Source organism: Typopeltis vanoorti, chromosome 3, assembly GCF_054136105.1.
Source record: "Typopeltis vanoorti isolate ZY-2024b chromosome 3, IOZ_Tvanoo_1.0, whole genome shotgun sequence".
NCBI classification, from domain to species: domain Eukaryota; kingdom Metazoa; phylum Arthropoda; class Arachnida; order Uropygi; family Thelyphonidae; genus Typopeltis; species Typopeltis vanoorti.
The window spans coordinates 141857509-141878109 of record NC_143551.1 but is presented as its reverse complement, the minus strand read 5'-3'; the positions used below and the strand labels follow the sequence as shown (position 1 = coordinate 141878109).

Here is a 20601-nt window from a genome sequence, read left to right as displayed (position 1 = left end):
ATCTTCCTGTTTGTCCGTGTAAGAGGAATTAAATGAACATAGTGCTTTGTATACTCCAGGTAGCATCATTTGGTGTCTCGGCACCTCTTTAAGAAGGCTAACCTGTTTAGTTGCCAAAATCAGGACTCTAGTCTTTGTGTTGCTGCTACAATTTTGTTTAAGTACACCATGTTGTTTTAGTCTTGCGTATTGTGAAAAACAGTGTTTTTGTGCTCTGAAGATGCTGGTTATAACACCAGCGAAATATCAGCATCAAGTTAATAAAGTAATTATTTACTTAGTTTCTGTGTTCTATTATACCGTTAAAATAATAAACAACATGTTCGACGAACACATAAGTCTGTCCACACGTTTATAGTGTTGAAGTTGATGAGGTTATCTGAGCCCCATTGGAGGATGGTTTGGAGATCAGAATTAAGGGCAGTGGTGGTTGATGTTCTGTGGATTGTGTAGAGTAGGGTTTGTTAAATGAGAGGGAGGAGTGTAATCTGCAAAACTGTATATTGGGTTAGAGGTCAACTGAAGTAGGTCCTTCATATATAGAAGGAAGAGGGTCTGTGAGAGAACGGAACCTTGTGGGACACCAGCATTAGTTGGATGGTGAGAGGATAGGGAGCAGTCTACCATCACACATAGTGTTCATCCAGACAGGAAGCTGGCAATCCATCTGCAGAAGTTCTGAGACAGTCCAAATGATGGGAGTTTGCTTAGTAAGCCTTTGTGCCAGACCCAGTCAAAGGCTTTAGAGATATCAAATGCAATTACTTGGGATTTGCCGAATTTCTCCATGGCATTTGTCCAGCGATGGGTGATGTATGAGAGTAGATTATGCCATTAATATAGAAATACTAGCAAAATGGAGAAAGAAAGTAAATACGAAAAAACAAGAAATAGAACAAGTATACAAAGTACACTATCTACCAATAATTGTCCGGACACTTTAGAAGTTTACAATTGATACCAGCAGGCAAACCCTAATATCGGGTATGTCCACCTTTGGCTTTGATCATCTCCTGCACCCTTTGAGGGATACTTTCCACCGATGTGCGACAGACATCAGGTGGAATTTGTTTTCATTCCTCCATCAAAGCAGCACTGAGTTCAGCTACAGATTGAGGACATACTGCTCTAGACCTCAATCACCACTCCAATTCATCCTACAGGTATTCGATGGGGTTGAGGTCAAGGCTCTGCACAGACCAGGGTAGTCATTTAACACACATCTCTTCATATCATTCCATAACAGCTGCAGCTTTGTGGTATCGTCTTAATAGTAACACAGGTCTGTTCCATAAAAACTCCACAGTGTAGGCAGCACCTGATTATCCAGAATATCAAGGTACTGCCTACACTGTGGAGTTTCTACGGAACAGAGGTAACTGTGGTAACAAGCGTTCACCAGGCTGCCTCCACACCCTGTCATCAGACTGGAAACAGGTGAATCTTGATTCATTGCTCCCGAATACAGCTTCCCACTGATCAGTTTCCGCACACTCTTTGCAACAGGCCAGATGAGCTCCCTTGTTAGTTGTTGTGATGTTCGGCTTGTGCACCACTGTTCTTCTGTGGCAACCCACTAAATGGAGTTCTTTTCATACAGTATTAGTGCTTACTATGGTGTTATGTTACTGGCACTAATTATGAATGGTCTGTACTGATTGTAACCAGTTTTTGCATTCCACCCATTTTAACACCCTCCTGTCTATGTCAGTCATTTTCAGCAGCCACCTTGTGTGTTTTCCTTCATTAGTGATGCTAGAACATCTCCATTTCTTGATCACATTGGCAACCATTGATTTTGGATGCTCCAGTTGAGCAGCAATGGCACATATGGACATGCCACCAATGTGACAGCCCACAATGACACTGCTCTCTCTCTCTCGTAGTCACTGAGTTCACATCATGTTGCCGCCTGTATTCAACTGCTACAAAGAAATACTGCTTCCTGCTATCTGTATGCCAGTTGTTATTATTAGCAAACCTGTCATGTTCCATAACTTCAAATAGCAGGGGTGTCAGGGCAGTTATTAATAGATATTGTATATTTATTAAAAGAAGAAAGCATCAGAATGCTATATCAATCATGAATAAGAGATTACCTAGAAAAAGCTCAAATTGGTGAAGATATAGGAGAAGAATGGAAAATTTTAATAAAGATCATCCATGAAACTGCCTCTGAAGTACTTGGAAAGAAAAATAAAATATTAAAAAGAACACATTAAAAATCTGGAACACAGATGTAGAAAAAGCAAAAGAAAAACAAATGGCATACAAATTGCTCTTTCAAAAATCATACAAAGGAAACAGAAGAAATATACACAAACAAAAGAAATATAGCTGAAACTATAGTACAGAAAGTTCACCAAGATTCTTGGGATAGATTTATTAATAAAATAGAAGAAGACATTTGTGGAAAACATGACAGTAGCCAACAAAATATTAAGGAAATTAAACAATCAAAAAAGAGATACAGCACAAATCAACATAATACAAGAGAAACAATAGAACATAATTTATGGTATGATCCAAATTTAATAAAGAAAATAATAAAGATGAAATTAGTATTGATATAGAACCAATAAAATTGAAAGAACTAAAAGAAGCAATAAAGGTATCAACAAATAGAAAATCAACCCAATTAGATGGCATAAATACAGATCTTTGGAAATATTGCAGAGAATATTTCCAAAGGAATAAATTTATTAAATAGTTTACAAAATTTACAGTAAAATTCTGAATGAAAGACTTGCTATTGCAAACAATTTACTCAAAAGAACAAAATGGCATCAGCCATGGAAGAGCATGTATAGACAATGTTTGTGTTGAAACAAATTATTGAAAAAAGATGAGAATTTAATTTAGAGACTCATATGACCTTTATAGATTACAAGAAAGATTTGATAAAATACACAGAGAAAAACTATGGAATATAATGAAAAAACAAGGCTATCCATTACATTTGGTACAAACTATACAAAGTTTATGTAAAGATACAAAAAGGTGTCAGACAGGGATGTAGCTTATCTCCAACTCTATTCAATATATATATATCTATATATATAGATCAGATTATCAAAATAAGGAAAACAACAATAAAACGTATCCAGTTGACCAGAAGAACTGTTCTCAATATAGTGCATGCATGCAGATGATCAGATTATATTATGAGACAATGAAGATGACCTTCAAAAATCAGTTTACAAATTAAACAAAATAAGCCAACAATACAATTTTAAAAATCTCACAGAAGAAAACAAAAGTCATGGCATTTAAAGGTCGACATGTTAGATCAAAAATGATTATATAAAATTAAATAATAGAACAGATGACAGTTTAATTATTTAGGCTATATAATAACATACCTTAAAGATATATAGATGAAAAAAGAAAAATTTTAGAAAATCTATGGAACAGTTAAAAGGATACTCAATGAAAAAAAAAAAAAAGACAAATTCAACTAAAATTTTACCAAGTAATGGCCTCTCCCATTCTGTTATATGGTTCAGAAACATGAATGCGCACAATTGGACTATATAAGAAATGAGGACACCAGAAAAGAACTAGATATTTATAACAAATGAAAAGATCAAGGGATATGGAGAGAAATGGAAAGAACATCTATTTAGGATGGAAAGAAATCGTCTACCAAAAGATGTGAATAGATATAGACCAAAGGGAAAGAGAGGGGGGGACCAGCAGCAAGATGGAATGATCAGTGAAGCCAGAACAGGCAAATGCCTAATCCTTGAAGAGAAGAAGATTGAGCCATTAAAGTTGAAACATGGAAATAAGTTAGCAAAGCATAGACAATTTCATAGTTTTCTTCAGAGATATCTGACCTCGTGTTTACCTTTTTTGATTGTGAGTAATGTCAATGAGGTGTTCTCTCATGAACAAAAATTGTGGCATAATATAAACATAGCTACTATGGCAAATATAGGAAATGCATTATTAATCATTAACCCTCCACTTAGAGATAATGTTTCAACTCTGTTAATTCATAGAAAACTCATCAATAACATACTTGGCTGGTGTGTATTTAAAAAAAAAAAAAAAACTTGACACTCTAGTTCATTTTTTTGTCTTGCCAACAATTTGAAAAATTAGCATACTTCTCTGCCTTATAAAGATGGCATAAATCATCCATTAGCAAAGTATCCCCTTTTCTCTTTTTAAAGTATTTAGCCAAGCTTCTGAAAAATCATTGGCTGTGCTGACTTTTCATCAAAAATTCAAATCACTTGGTCACATGCAAGCCAACCAATTTGACATGTTAGCTAGTCTGGATATAATGTACAAATATATTGTATGCCCACAATTCATAGAACCAGTTCTGCGGATGCCAAGAATGATCAATTCATGCTGAAGGGGAAAAAGAAATAAAGGATGTATGAATTGGTTACCAACAAGTGAAACCACATGCTTTATACATAAAATTTTCCAACTGTTATACAAGCAAAATAGTTACCACTTTAAAAACTAGAAAAACTACGATGTTTATAAAAGTTAATTTTCCGACGTAATAATAAACAACTCATTTCACAAGACGGATTGCTTATCCTATTATCAGAATGAATTCTCCTTCTTCTGACATGTGCAGAAGTCTCGCATCTGTGGGCGTACAGTACCAGTAGAAGAAATTATTACTCATATCTAATGCACTAGAACTTTTCAAACACTACCTTCATTTTTCTTTCAAATGACAATGCAGGATTTTTAACAAGTAATACAGGCTGGCAGTGATTCCTCATTGTGTCTACCCATTGCAAATATGTACATACAGAAATTGAAATAAATAGGCTTATCAGTTTTTAGATGGTTTTGAAACTCTTTGTATGGTAGCATTATATGTATGATATTTTAATTTAGTATTAGCACGACATTGATGACATAAAATGATGTAGTTGTTGGTATAGAATGTGAAGGCTGTAGTATTTTCAGGGTGGGTAAAGCAAACGAGATGATCAAGTAATGTTACTGATAGCAAATGAAGTGTGGCCAAGAAGAGTAATTCAATGGGTGGTCAGTGATTATGAAAAGGAAAGCATTGCATTTGAGGCCGTGGAGTTTGTTGATTTTGACAAACTCAGACTGCTTGGAATGGTGCCATTGGGTGACTAACAGCAAAGAAAGGATTGTTATTAGTGCATGGGAAATAATCGAGGGATATTTGAAGAAAGGAATAGAAGACTGCATACCTGGGGTTAAGCTCATAAGCAGTATACAGTATAGGTCAGAAGTGAGACCATTATGATAAGTCAAAATCAGAATACAAGAGGAAATTGACTAAGTAAGAGGTAATCTGAAAGATTTCTTTGTATGTGGGAAGTAATCTCTGTATGCTGGATGAAAAACTAGTTTCCAGGAGGGGAAAAACAAAAACAAACAAAAATAAAACCCTGCTATCTTCATGCGAGATTGGCTGATTCACCTTCAATTGAAATAGGACATATAAATATTTCTCTTCTCGCAAAAATCAAAAGTGAGTCTTATTCAAATAACGGGTGCCTCTTCATCCTTCTAATAACCAGGTGACCATCAAAATTAGGTGAAATCTGTGCACAATACAGCCCAGTCAAGTCGTATAATTGAATCAGAATTTCCTTATGTTACAAGTCAGTGTCCTCTGCATCATTGCCAGAATTTGTTGTGTTGTCCTCTTTTTTAGAAATGTGTCCTCTAAATTTTAGATTTCTATTCACCATCACACCCATATCGTACTTCCTCGAATACATCCCACCTTTGTTTTCCAATTTTTTTTTTTTTTTAAACCAATATGCTTTGCAACATTGACAGCCTCACTCCTGTGCTCATTCACTGTCTATATTGGAGAAGGTTTGAATATTCCCATTCAAACCTTCCCCAATGTCATTAACATACAGATTAAAAAACAATGGCTATAAATTTTTCGTTTTAGGTCCATTTTTGACTTTCCGTTTGAGCACCACTTTTGACTTTCCTCTTCTGAAATACTACTGCTTCTATAAATTAGTTGCCAAAACCTATCGGAGCCAATCTCCAGTGCAGTGCACTAATCTAATATTACTATTATTACGGGCGACTCCAGGGAGTCCTTAGAATCATCGAGGGAGGCCCTAAACATCATATCCACACAAATATTCGACATTCTCACAGTATCTATCATACCTTGCTTTGAACTCATTCACTGTCATAGCACCCACAACAGACTCTGGCAGCTTATTCCACTCATTTACCACTCTAAAAGTAAAGAACCCAGCTCTAACACCCTTGCTAACCACACTCTTGCCCAGCTTCCATAGATGTCCCTTAGTTCTCACACTACCAGTCCTGATCTCAAAAATATCTGAATTAATCCTATAGAAACCCTTCAGCAATTTGAATGTCTCAGTCATATCTCCCCCTTTCTGCCTATCAACCAATTTCTGCAACCCACAAATCTTCAACCTGTTCTCATAAGGTTCATTCCATAGACCTGCTATCATCTTGGTCACTCGCCTCTGGATCTTCTCCATCTCCTCCCCATCAAGAAGAAACCTAAGTGACCAAATCTGGACACAGTAGTCGAGATAAGGTCTTACCAAGGCTCGGTACAGAGGAACAATAACTTGCTTGTCTCTGCTCGTCAAAGTATTTTTCAGCAACCAAGTGATTTGATGAGCTTATTTAGCCACTTTTGCAATGTGTCTCCTAAACTTCATCTCCCTATCCACCAACACTCCCAAGTCCCTGGCCTCATCAATCTCCTGCAGTACAGTTCCACTAAAGTGGTATACTGCTGCTAATCTTTTCACCCCAAAATGCATAACCTTACATTTTGTCACATTAAATTGACATCCATTCTCCTTAGCCCAGAACTCCAACCTATCCAAATCATCCTGCAAGACTTTGACATCTTCTGCATTCACTATCGCCCTACCCAACTTTGCATCATCAGCGAACAAATCAATTGTTCCACTTAGATCCTTCCCTATATCGTTAATGAACAGATTAAACAGCAGTGGTTCAAGAACAGAACCCTGCGGCACACCACTAGTCACAGGCCGTCTTTTGGATTCTACTCCTGAATAAACTACTCTCTGATATCTCTCCATCAACCACCCACCTATCCATCTCACCAACCCTATATCCATTCCCATATGTTGCAGTTTACGGATTAGAATTCCATGTGGTATCCTCTCAAAAGCCTTAGCCAGGCCCAGCAGTATCATTGTAAATCCATTACCCTTATCCAGTTCAGCCGTCACTGTGTTATAAAACTTCAGCAAGTTACTGAGGCATGATCTACCGTTCACAAAGCCATGCTGTCTGCCCCCCTGCATACAGTATCTCATTTTCATCAATCCATTCCTGTATTTTTCCCTTGACTACTTTCTCCAAGAGCTTGACAATTACTCCTGATATGCTGATTGGTCGGTGATTTGCAACAGTAGTCTTGAATCCTTCTTTATGCAGTGGAACTATTTTCCCCTCTTTCCACACCTTCAGGACTAAACCAGACCCGAGACTCAGATTAAACAACATGGTCAAGGGCACTGATAATTCGTTAGCTGCTTCACGTAAGACCCGTGCCGGTATACCACCCAATCCCACAGATGTATTCACATTAAGGTTCTGTAATAGACTATTCACCTCCACTTCATTCATCACATTGCCTTGTAAACTAATGGTTCATTCATTCTTTCAGTGTTACCACCTGGATGATATACTCTTGCAAAGTGCTCACTCAGTAATTCCACTATATCGACTGATTCAGTGAACTCTTTACCATCGGCAGTCCTTAAAATCATTCTACCGTGTACAGTTTTTTTTTTTTTTTTAAATGTAAAGAACTGTTTGTGATTCTCTTTAGCTTGCATAGCTAGTTTCCTTTCATAATCTGCTTTTGCTTTTCTTGCTACACTTGTTACGGTTCTGGCCTGTGCTTTATACCGTTTGTGTGCCTGCAGGTCATCATTTTCTTTAAATTACTTCCACAGTTGTTTTCTTTTTTTGCAGCTCAAGCTTAATGGTGTTATTCATCCATTAACCCCTACTTGCTTTACTATTCGGACCCTAGGTATACAATCAGCCATAACCTCCTGTAAATGCTCCTTGACCAGTTCCCATTCTCTATTGACATCCAGCCCTTGCAGTTTTACATGCCATGGCACTGAACCAATCAATCGCCTAAGCTTATCATACTTGCCAGCACTGTAATTCCACATATACCCTGTCTTAATCGAAAATTCCACACCTTTAGCCACCTCCCAGGTCAAGACCCTATGATCACTCTCACCAATTGACGGCAACGTGGTCATATTCGTTACAGCCAAATTCTCAGATAGATACAATTACTAGGTCAAGCACTCTCTGACCCCTAGTATTTTCTATTACATGCTGTCGCAGATAGTTATCCCTTAATAATTGAATAAAATCCAGTTCCTTCCTCACATGTGTCCTCTCCTCCTTCCAATCAATGTTACCATAGTTGAAATCCCCCATAATAATCGCCCTCCTTCCACTCATTTCATCAATTTGTTTATGCATACTATCTCCACCATCTATTCCATCACCTGGTCTATAGCAGCACCCAACTGTATATTTTGTTCTGCTAGTCACAATCTCACACGAAATAACCTCAAATGAGCTCTTTTCATTATCCTGCAATACAACTTCAATTCTCCTTGGCTGCAGTTCATCAGCTATCGTCAATAACACTCCTCCCCCCATTTTATTCTCTCTATCCTTCCTAAACACACACTGTAACCTACACATTCTATCCCACTAACTATATCCTCTTCCGTCAGCCATGCTTTCACTAATGCCAATAACCTGTAGCCAGGAAGAGCCAGCCAACCAAGGCTAAAAATTCTTCCTTCTTGTTCCTCCTGGCATTAGTATATATGAAATGCAGAGGTCCCTTTGTCCCACCCCTATCTTGATGTGCTATTCTAACTATTCCATTCCGATTACTTGTCTTTAGTACTGGCTTGGATACATTATATACATTCTTACACTCAACTATCTCATTGATGCCCGCATATCCACTCCCCCCCCCCCTCCTTGGTAGTTCTAGTTTCTCTGGTTCTGCACATCCATTTTCACTTCATTCCGCAACACTTTTTCCAGTCTCTGCACACCAAATCCATTCAAATGCAGGCCATCCATCTTGTATAAATCCTTTTGCCCATCAAACTCATTCCACACCACACCGTCTGCATAACCTGCGCATAATCATTTGCAATTATGGCCCTCCTTCTAAACTCTTCTCTGTCGTACCGTGGCAACAGACTCACCATCCTAACTCTATCACTCTTTTCTTTCTCTCTCTCATAAAAAAATGTATCTCCTTTCAATTCATTCGTACCCGCCACAAATATCAATTCTTTCATCCTCTGTTTTTGCGCTCTAATACTCTCGCTTACAACCTTAAATTTTACCCCCGGTAAGTACGATTTTGTTACACTCTCATCTATCACACCTCTTAATAACAAGTCACTGTACAACACTCTTTCCTTCATTTCTGAAACTCTCCCACTCTTACGCTTGTTTTTCCTTTCAAACACTTGCTTATTTCTGTTAGCCGAGGCACTCTGGAAAGAGTTTTGCAGGTGCTCCAACTGCTGCTTCGCACTGTGTATTACTCCACGTAACCGTGCGATCTCACTCCTTACAAATAATTCTTAATTTTTTTCATCATTTAAACCATTTTCTCTCTCTATATAATTGCTTTCACTCTCTTTGATCACCGCTCGCATTGCCATCTTGTACAACATCGCAATTCCCTACCAAACCACTATTTTCACTTGCATTCTAGCTTTCTTCTACCACAAGAATCTCATGACCTGACAACATACTTCAATTCCTTACTTTCTTTACACTTGCTGCACAGTCTCCCACCACTATCATTTTCCATCGAAACTCCAGCCTCTTTCGGGAAAGCATACATCCCAGACAATCTTTCTCACATTAAAGTTTTTGAACAACGGTGTCGTATTTTTGGACGCCATTATTTTTCATTGCATTGGTGCCATGTGCTACTCTATGAAACGTATCTTTAAAATACTAAGTTAAATAAAACGGAATTCACACCAAAATCACACAGACACAATAAGCTACCAAAAATAAACAATACTACATTAAGATTTAAACCAATATTCCAATTTTCACTCAAAATAATACTTAGCTTTCGGGAGCTCTCTGAAAACACTACGCACCATGTAGTAGCCCTCTGGTGATAGAATTAAAATATCTAGTATGCATTTGATTCAAATTATTTTATTTTTTTTGCTCTTGAAAATCAAAACCCACAGGTGGGTCACACAAAATCGCACTGTGGGCCACATGCAGCCTCCAGCAGTGCTTTGGACACCCTGATCTAGAATATCCTTATTTTCAGTTTTCAATGTCACCTTTATCATCTTTGATTCCTTTAACAGTACTCTTTCCTCCAATTCTAAGTTTTTCAATAGCTTCTGAACATTTTGCCACCTTCTTAATATTTGGCTTCTATATTCTTATTGAAGTCTTTTCATTACTTTGTTTATTTACATGTATACATAGCTTGGCTCTCTTATGTTTTTCTCTATATTTTAAGGCATCTGCCAACTTATTTGCTAGGAATCTTCAGTATACTTGCTTCATTTCCAGTACTAACATCTCATGTCCACCATGATGTCCTTATTTTCTATCCTTGCAGATAACTTCACCACATAGCTTCCTAGCTGAATCAGTGTTTTCTTTAGAGTTTGCCACTGAGACTTCAAGATTTGGTTCTTGTTTTCAATTTGTTTAATTTTTTCTTCAATAATGTTTTTATAGTCTAGTCTACAATTTACTTGTAAAAGTTGCTCAATTCTAATTCTTTTTAAAAACTTTCTTACAGTACATATTGTTCTTTTTAATGTGATATTCATTTTTATCCTACATAGAACTAAGCGATGGTCACTTTCAATTTGAAATCCCCAGTACACTCTTGTATCCTGAACCAGCATGAAGATATCACTATCGACAATGACATAGTCAATGAGACTTTCTTATTTCTAATGTCTTCTCTCCATGTGGACTGGTGCACATCTTTATGTTGGAATATGGTATTAGTATTGACTTGTCCGTGTCTTGAGTAGAAGTCAAGCAGATACTTACTGTTATTAGCTTTCTCTTTTTTCCAAATTTTCCCAAAAGATTCCTATATGTGTGGTGGAATTTATTTCCTATCCTGTTGTTTATATCTTCTTTATTCAACTTTTCCTGCTAACAAACAAACAAAGCGCTTTTTTTAAAGTAGATAGTGGAAACTACAGGTTGAGAGGAAAGAGTCACCCCCCCCCCCTTGCTCTCGAATTGCTCTAATAGCATGGGGGAAGGGAGGAGTAAGAAGTAAGAGAGTAGAGGACAGAAGAGTAGAAGATCGGCCTACAGATATGATATACCAAGTAGGAAGTAAAATCAGATACCTGAATAGATCAATGTGGTCTATATCCGTAATTAGCTTTGTTGATAAAAAAAAATTTCTTACCCTATCCATAGAACTAATGCAAACACCTACAAAAGGTTTGTGGGTAAGCAGACATAATGTTCAATATAGTAGTTGCATAATGTTGATAGTGCACATGTAGAAAAATGTCGAAAGCCACTAAAATTAGATTAGTTTCTGTTTCTCTGAGTGAAAACTGGTGATTCTATCTGTAGTTTATGAAAGATCACATTCTGTGACTGATAATAATTCTATTAGATGTGCACTCTTTTGAATTACATAATTCATAGACTTATGAATTTTAGTAATTTTTCCCCTCAACAGTAAAAAAAAAAAAAATGTTTATTTTGCTTATAGCCAAGAAGATCTTCCCCAAGTCCAGGAATCATCATACAGTGTAACTTATCAGTCATCTTCTACAAATGGTCACCATGGAGATGGAAGTGTTTCTCCAAATCCTTCTCACATGTCTTTGCCAATTGATAATGCTTCATTAGTTAGCCGCAGTACTTCACAAACCAAAACACAGCAGGTGATTTGTCTTACAATTACATGCTGCTACATGTGAAATTATTTATAAAAATATTGTTAGTATAAAAATGGAACTTCATATTATGGATAATAACTTTATTTTTTTCTCTTGTAGGTTAAAACAGTAACAAAGGTAATAACCACTAGAGAAGTCCGTCACGTAGGACCTGATGGCCAACCACTTAGTTACCCTCCATATAGTGGGGCTCCTCCAACTCCTGCAGTATCTAGTGATGACTATGTAACATATAGCTATAACCCTCCAGGAGAAATGCCTCATGATTATAATAATTATAATTCAGGTAATTCAAAATCAAAAACTGTTTAACAAATTCAGAGAAATATAATGCTTAGTATAGCAAAATTTTACTGATTTGAAATTTTTGTGCAGAAGGATGCTGTGATGGTATGGCATCTTTCTGTGTTATGCTATTGATATGATATACCAAGTATATCGTATCAATAGCATAAAGAACTTTTTTTAAAAGATAAGTAATTTTTCATTACTTCTCACATGTTTTTTTTTTGTGATCTTTTAAACTGATAGAACAGTATTCATTGCAAAACTGTAAACCACTTAGGAATAGGATACTGGTATGTCATGATGTTTTGAATCTAATTATTCATTAAAATCTCAAGACTGTGATGGAGAACATTGCAGAGAGTTTTATAGAATAAGTATTTTCATTGCTTTTTTTGGGAAAACAATAGGTGTCTATACGTATTCTTTTTTTCCTAGCACGAAAAATTGAATAAAATGATATGTTGCATCCATATATATCACGTGTTAATGCTAATAAAGGTGTTGATTTTCCATACTGTTGCATACCATACCCCCCCCCCCAAAAAAAAAGCACTGAGCATTTTCTCTACACTTAAATTTCCTTCCTTCATGCACAATAGAAACCAAAGATTTCTTGCTTGAAAATTATTAAATTGCATTATGTTGAGTTTCATCTAACTGGTCATTTCAGTGTCTTGCATGTGGTTTGGTATAACTTTATAGTATTACCTCTATTTGTTTAGAGTATAACTTAAGGACTACTATTATAATCATGTGCAGTGTGAGATAATTTGTACATACTTGGCTTGAAAGCTGTTCATCTCTCTGGCCAGGATACTGCGGTAGAGAAGGCAAAGGGAAACCACTCTATTATTTTCCCATGATAACCTTCATGATAATGCAGACTTATAACAGAGGGGCAGCCACCAGCCTGGCACACCAAGGTGGTACCTCTAAGCACGGAGGGGAAAGGAATGTACAACAAAGACCAAATTTGACTAGGCTGAGGAACTATGACATCAACAAGACTGATGACAATCCTAGCCCACAAAATCATCAATCAGATCATCATAAAATAACTCTCAGAAAGACTTTCAAGATAGGAATATGGAACATCAGAGGACTCCTGCAAACTGGGAAACTAGACATAATACAGAATGAAATGAAAGGCCATAAGATACTAATCTTAGGGTTGGCTGAAACTCACTGGAAAGAACGTGGTGATTTTACAACACATAAAGGAAACAAGGTGTTTTTCTCTGGTCCAGACCATAACAGTGAAAAGGGAGTTGCCAGCAGTAAAAGGATACAACCCAGTCAGTGGCAGAATCATAACAGTAAAATTAAGCACCATCCCAATTCCAACAGCGCTGATACAATTTTTCTTGACCACTAGCATTAATAAATTAAAGACTTAATTCTGTATGTTAGTCAAGTAGATAATAGTTTAATATCTGACGTTTCACTGACTGATATCTGTCAGCATTTTCAAAGGATACACTGGTAAGCAATAGAAAGTAACAAAAACTAGGAAACTAACCGACAATTCTAAAAATTATATGAAGTTATCACTGTGCGTGATGCAATGATATAATACGCATGTTGCAAGTACAACATTTTATTTGTTGAGAAATTTATTGTAATTTTCATGAAAGTTCATTTCTTTTTGGTTAAATGATCTGATTAGAGTTTTCCATATATCCGATAAGATTAGGCCTTGATTCTTAATTAAGTTACCTGTTGAACGGGCAACTGTAGCAGCTTCTTTAAATGTTATGGAATGGTAGTTTTCGTATATGTAGGGCATATGACTCATATCCTATTCAATATTATGGTTGGTAGAGGCAAAGTGGGAAGAAAGGCCTGATATATCTTGTCTGTTATTCTTTACATAGCCTATGTGTTCCTTCTTTCTTGTTTCAAAACTTCTAGATGTCTGTCCAATGTAATTATTAGCACATGAACAGGATATGCTATAAAATCCAGAATATTTATAGAAATTATGGTTATCTTTTGGTGATCTTATAAACTTCTGAATGGTCTCAAAAGTCAAGTCAAAAGTCTTGTCAGTTAAGAGCTGACAAAGGCAACAACACTGTCATCTTAAATACTAAGGAATATGAAGAAAAGATTAAAAATCTATTATCGGACACATCGGTCTATGATGTTCTTAACACAGATCCTACTCACAAAAATCATCTTGATACCAATGAACTATTATGTGGTATGACCAACTGGCCTGTGGACTTAATCAAAAAACTAAAATCTATGCATCCGTTAACTCCAAGACTACATGGTGTTCCCAAAATCCATAAAGAAAGTACATCATTACGTCCAATAGTAGATGGTATCCATTCACCTACTTACAGACTATCAAAATATCTAGCCAAAATGTTACAAGAACACATTCACAACATAGATTCTTATATCAAGAACGCCCAACATTTCTTGGAGAAATTAAAAAACATCAGTTTCTCTGAAGATAATATTATGGCTAGCCTGGATGTCACATCTCTGTTCACAAATATCCCAGTTTCAGAAGTCATCAACATCTTAGAAAACTTGTTCCCACCTAACATCACCAGGTTGTTCAAGCATTGCTTAACTTCAAACTATTTTACATGGCAAAAAAACATGCTACAAACAACTTAATGGATTAGCCATGGGTAGCCCTCTCTCTCTTCCTTGTGCCAACCTATTCTTAGAAAATCTATAAACTCAAATTTTATCCCAAATTACCCCAAAACTAACCACATGGTTTAGGTATGTTGATGACATCTTCATCATTTGGAATCACAAAAAAGAGGAACTATTAAATTATCTAAACAAAATTAATTGCTTCCACAACACTTATCAAGTTCACTTTGGAACTAGAAAAAGATAATAAACTTCCATTCCTAGACATCCTTATTAAGAAACAAACTGACAATAGCATCAACCTGTCGGTATATAGAAAACCTACTAACACAGGATGCTACCTCCATTTCGACTCGTCTCACCACATATCCCAGAAACTCAGCATTATCCATATGCTCAAAAAAAGAGCTATACAGTGTACCACAGACCCTGGTGACTTACAAGAAGAATTAATGAAAATATCCAGAGATCTATCCCTAAATGACTACCTTACAAGAATCATCAACAAGATCTCCTCAGTGACATACAGCAAAGACAACGAGATGAAACCCAATACATCAGCTCTATAACAATTCCATTTGTTAGTGCTATATCCAGAAAATTAGCTCTTCTTCTAAAACCATATAATATCAGAGTAACCTTCAAACCTATTGAGACCATTCAAAAATTTATAAGCTCACCGAAAGATAGCCATCCTTTCTATAAATACTCTGGAGTTTATAGCATACCCTGTTCATGCGGTATTAATTAAATCGGACAGACATCTAGAAGTTTTGAAACTTCTAGATGTCTGTAAGGAACAAGAGACAGAATATATCAGATCTTTCTTCCCACTTTGCCTCTACCAACCATAATATTGAATGGGATATAAGCCATATGCCCTACATAGAAGAGAACTATCATTCCAGAACATTTAAAGAAGCTGCTACAGTCGCCCGTTCAACAGGTAACTTAAATAAGAATCAAGGCTTAATCTTTCCAGATATATGGAAAACTCTTAATCAGATCATTTAACCAAAAAGAAATGAACTTGCATGAAAATTAAATAAATTTCTCAACAAATAAAATGTTGTACTTGCGACACGCGTGTCGCAAGTACGTTTTATACCTGACTAAAGCTGATTCAAGTTTATGCACCCACATCGAATGCAGAAGATGAAGTAAGTGAGGAATTCTACAAAGACCTAAATGAAACTGGATACAATACCAAGAAAGGACATTCGAATAGTTCTAGGAGATTTCAATGCTAAGGTGAGATTCAATGCACATGATGATCACTTATATGGAATCATTGGAAAAAAAGGACTTGGAATTAGAAACAAACGAGGAGAAAAACTATTTGAGTTCTGCATTGAAAGGGAATTAGCAATCACTAACACAATGTACAAACAGCACAAGAGGAGACTATACACATGGGTAGCACCTGGGAATCGATGTAAGAATCAAATTGACTACATTTAAATTGACAGAAGATGGAGGACATTAATCAGTAACACCAAAACATTCCCAGGAGCAGATTGTGAATCAGACCATCAATTATTAATCTCTAATTTAAAGATCCATCTGAAAGCAAATAAGAATAACAGCAACAAAAGATATGACTTTTCACAAATAGACAACAAATTTACAATGGACATTGAATCAGAGCTCGAGAAACAAAAAAGCACACCTCAGGAACAAAGCATTGAATCATAGTGGACACACCTAAAATAAACCATTGCAAAATCTGCAGCCAAACACATCCCAATGAAAAAGAAGAATGGTAGTCCTTGGATTACAAAAGAAACCCTGGAACTAACTGGAAAAAAGGAAACAAATTAAAATAAATTGGCAAAACCCAAATTACCTGAATAAATCTATTAAGAAATATTGTCAAAATAATAAAAATAGCTATATCCAAAACATCTGTAAAGAAATAGAAAGACACTCCAACTCTAATGAAACAGCAGATTTATTCAAGAAGGTTAAGAATATAACCAAAAAAATTCAAACCAAAAACTTAATATAATTGTAGAGAAAATGGCAAGATCTTAAATGACACTAATGACTTAGCCAGAAGATGGAAAGAGTATTGTGCCGAGCTTTACAAGGATCCAGCTATTCAACGAGAAGACGAGGGAGCTATGGAAAAGATGGAAACAGAACCAGAGATCCTCATAAGTGAAGTAGAACAAGCAATCAAAAAATTAAGGCAAAACAAAGCCCTAGGTCCTGATTCAATACCAGCTGAAATGTTGGAAAACCTTGCAGAGAATACTGTCAACTGGATACACGATTTATGCAACAAAATCTGGAAGACTGGAGGATGGCCGAATGACTGGACCAATTCCACCATTATCCCAATCTACAAAAAAGACAATTATAACAACTGTGAAAACTACTGCACCATTGCCCTTATCTCACATACCAGCAAGATTTTACTACACATTATTAAGGAGAGATTACAAAGTTTTATAGACCATCAGATCTCAGAAGAACAAGCAGGATTCAGAAAAGGTTGAGGGACTAGAGATCATATATCTAACATCAGACAAATAATTGAAAAAGCAAGGGAATTCAAACTTAAGCCTTTATCTATGCTTTATAAATTACTCCAAGGCCTTTGACTGCATGAAGTGGGATATCATGCAAGAATCAGGAATACGAAACCATCTAATAACCTTCATAAAGAACTTATATCAAGGAAATCAAGCAACAGTAAGAATTGAAAATTCACTGTCCCCCTGCATTCTGATTTGAAAAAGGATCAAGACAAGGTTGCATACTCTCATCATTACTATTCAACCTTGACAGCGAAACTATAATGAAAAGATCTCTAGAAAAGTGGAATGGAGGTATTAAATTAGGTGGCCGAACAATCACTAACCTATGATATGCAGATGACACAGTGATAATAGCAACAAGCGAACAGGAATTAAAATCCATCCTGAATCGATTAGAATGGGAATGCCTAAGCCACGGTTTAAGAATAAATCAGGATAAAATGAAAATAATGATTTTAAACAATGCAAAAGAGATGGATGTAGAAGGAATTGAAATTGTCGACCATTTCAACTAGAATAGAATGGGAATGCCTAAGCCACGGTTTAAGAATAAATCAGGATAAAATGAAAATAATGATTTTAAACAATGCAAAAGAGATAGATGTAGAAGGAATTGAAATTGTCGACCATTTCAACTGCCTTGGAGTGTGATAACAAAAAAAGATGGATGTAAAAAAGAGATAAGAAGAAAAATAGCACTAGCTAAAAAAGCAATGACTGATTTAACTAAGATATGGAAAGACAGGTCCATCTCCAAAAAGGCAAAAATTAAGCTTGTATCAACCTTAGTTTTTTCAATCTTTCTCTATGCTTTTGAGTCTTGGACTATGACAGAAGAAGAATTGGGGCATTCGAGCTCTGGTGCTGGAGAAGATTGTTAAGAGTGTCTTGGACAGAAAAGAGAACAAACAAAAGTATTCTAGAAGAACTGAATATCCACACAAGACTGATAAACATAATCGAAAAGAGAATACTGCAATTTTGGACACATGTAGAAGGGAAAGCAACTACCTAGAAAAAGTAATCATCCAAGGTAAACCACATGGGAAAAGAAAGAGGAAAACCCCCAACAGGTGGATTAACCAAATATCAAGAATCGCTGAACTTAAACTAGAACAAGCATTAAGAGAGGCACAGGAGAGAAAGAAATGGCGAAGCATCATCAGGAAGGTCACGAGTCCTCAGACATGAGGAGATCCGAGAGAGGAGCTTGAAAACAATATGAAACCATCTATGTGAAATAAAAATTCATGAGGAAATCTCAGATTTCCTTTAATTTAGTAACAGGTTGGATGGAGAAATATAACTGATATTCTGCTAATATGTTGCTGCTCTAAACAAAAGGAATTATTCCTTAAGTATAATAATAATATTTAAAATTTTATGAAATAAATGTCTATCTTTTGAAGTTCACAAGGATTTTACTTGTCTACTTGCAAAATTCTAGTAATGAGTGAAAGGAATGGTTAGTGAAACTGACTAAAATTATATTGCACTGCCTTATTTTTATTTATTTATTTTTTTATTTTTTTGTTATAGTAACTCAACAGAAGGCAATCGTTGTTTTGTACTTGCAGAAGATACCTAACAATGAAAGCAAGAATATAATGTCTTTTTTTATATGTAGTACCAGTTCATCAGCTGGTATCTCCTTGCAAAGCAAAATGTTCCTTATATAAATGTTACTTTATACAGCTAAAATTTAAAATAAATAACAACAACAAAAAAAAAAAAATTGCGAAGCACATGCTTGGTGCATAAGAAAACAAATGCATGCCTTACAAGCAAATTGTTTGTGACTTACAGTTTGCTATTAAGTCACAATTTGCTTGTAAGGAATGTTTGTGACTTACAGATTGCAAACATTTAACAATATGTACATTAATCAAAAACAATATTTACATTAATCAAAAAATGAATGCAATGTGTCCATTAAAATTGGTATAACATTCAGATACCATTGAAATAAAATGGATAATGAAGCATAAATTGAATGATGCATTTCATCCATATGGGTGGTTCAACTTTTACAACTGAAGGTGAGTCAGCTAGTCTGATATTGATGTTTCCTTCCCAGAAATTGCAGTTTTGCATCCTGCAAAACAGACAAACTAGACTGAGGAATATGCAGTTAGAAATTACATACATAGGTTTCATAGCTTTAGATGCCTTTGCCATAATTCAAAAACAGCCCCAACAAACCATAATTCAAACATAATGCAACAGAACTAGTGATTTGGGGGATGGGGTGCTCTATCTTATCACTCCATCTAATCCACAGCTGTCAGGATCTCTCTTTTGGTAAATTCAGTTAAACAACTTCTCACACATATTTGAGCGCTTGATTTAGTTAGCATAGAAACCCATTGTCTTTTGGATTTCTATGGATTTTCATAGTCTTTTGAATATGCTAATTTTTTGGACAAATTCTGCACAATTTGTCATGTCAGTTATGATTTTCAGAATATGTGCATCATCCTTAACTAATAGAAAAAGCAAGCAGGAGTAAGATTGGAATAGTGTTAGCAAGATATGTAAAAAAAAAAAAAAAAAAAAAAATAGGTAAACTTATTATGCAGATGGGATTATGGTTAAAAAAAAAAAAAATTTGCATTCATATGATAATTCAGGAGGAGCAACAGTAATCTTAATTATCCATGACTTGTAAAAATGTCTTAATTAGACTAGATTTTGTTTCTTGCCAAATATGAGGGTATGGTTTATTGGTTGTTCTAGAATTATTTGTAACCAGGTCAATTGAGATCTCAGTTATTCTGAAAGTAACAAATTTTTCTGCATAAAATCTTAAACAATTTTCATGTGAGTGAGAAAGATTAATTAATAATCTGCTCAAATAAGCTTTCAGAATTCTTTCAAATAAGTTCTTTTAGTCTTCCTTAAACGAACAAAGAAAAGCACAGTAAATTTCTAGCTTTTTGATTTTTTCCCATTTGTCTTTCTTGTTAGGTTCAGTGACCTGTCATGGTAAAATAATTTGGCTTTTTATAAAACTGATAATGCTTATGAAAGGTTAGTTACTGTCTGCTATGGCTGTAAATTACATGTGCTCTTCTGGCTGGCTTGCCTGTTTTAGAGGATAAAAAAACTCAACTTCCAGGAGCAGAAAAAATCCTGCCATCCTCCTTATGAGACCGATGAACTCAACTTCA

General features: G+C 35.7%; 1 protein-coding gene across 6 annotated transcripts in view; it reads left to right on the top strand.

The window, feature by feature from the left end:
- The window catches only part of LOC150108619 (catenin delta-2-like), a 593872-nt gene that overhangs the window by 307691 nt on the left and 265580 nt on the right, over nucleotides 1-20601 (top strand). For all 6 annotated transcript variants that reach the window (XM_090390888.1, XM_090390887.1, XM_090390891.1 and 3 more), the window contains exons 6-7: nucleotides 11795-11969; nucleotides 12084-12270. In XM_090390888.1, the coding sequence (XP_090247014.1) occupies nucleotides 11795-11969; nucleotides 12084-12270 (362 nt within the window). The remainder of the gene's footprint in view (nucleotides 1-11794; nucleotides 11970-12083; nucleotides 12271-20601) is intronic.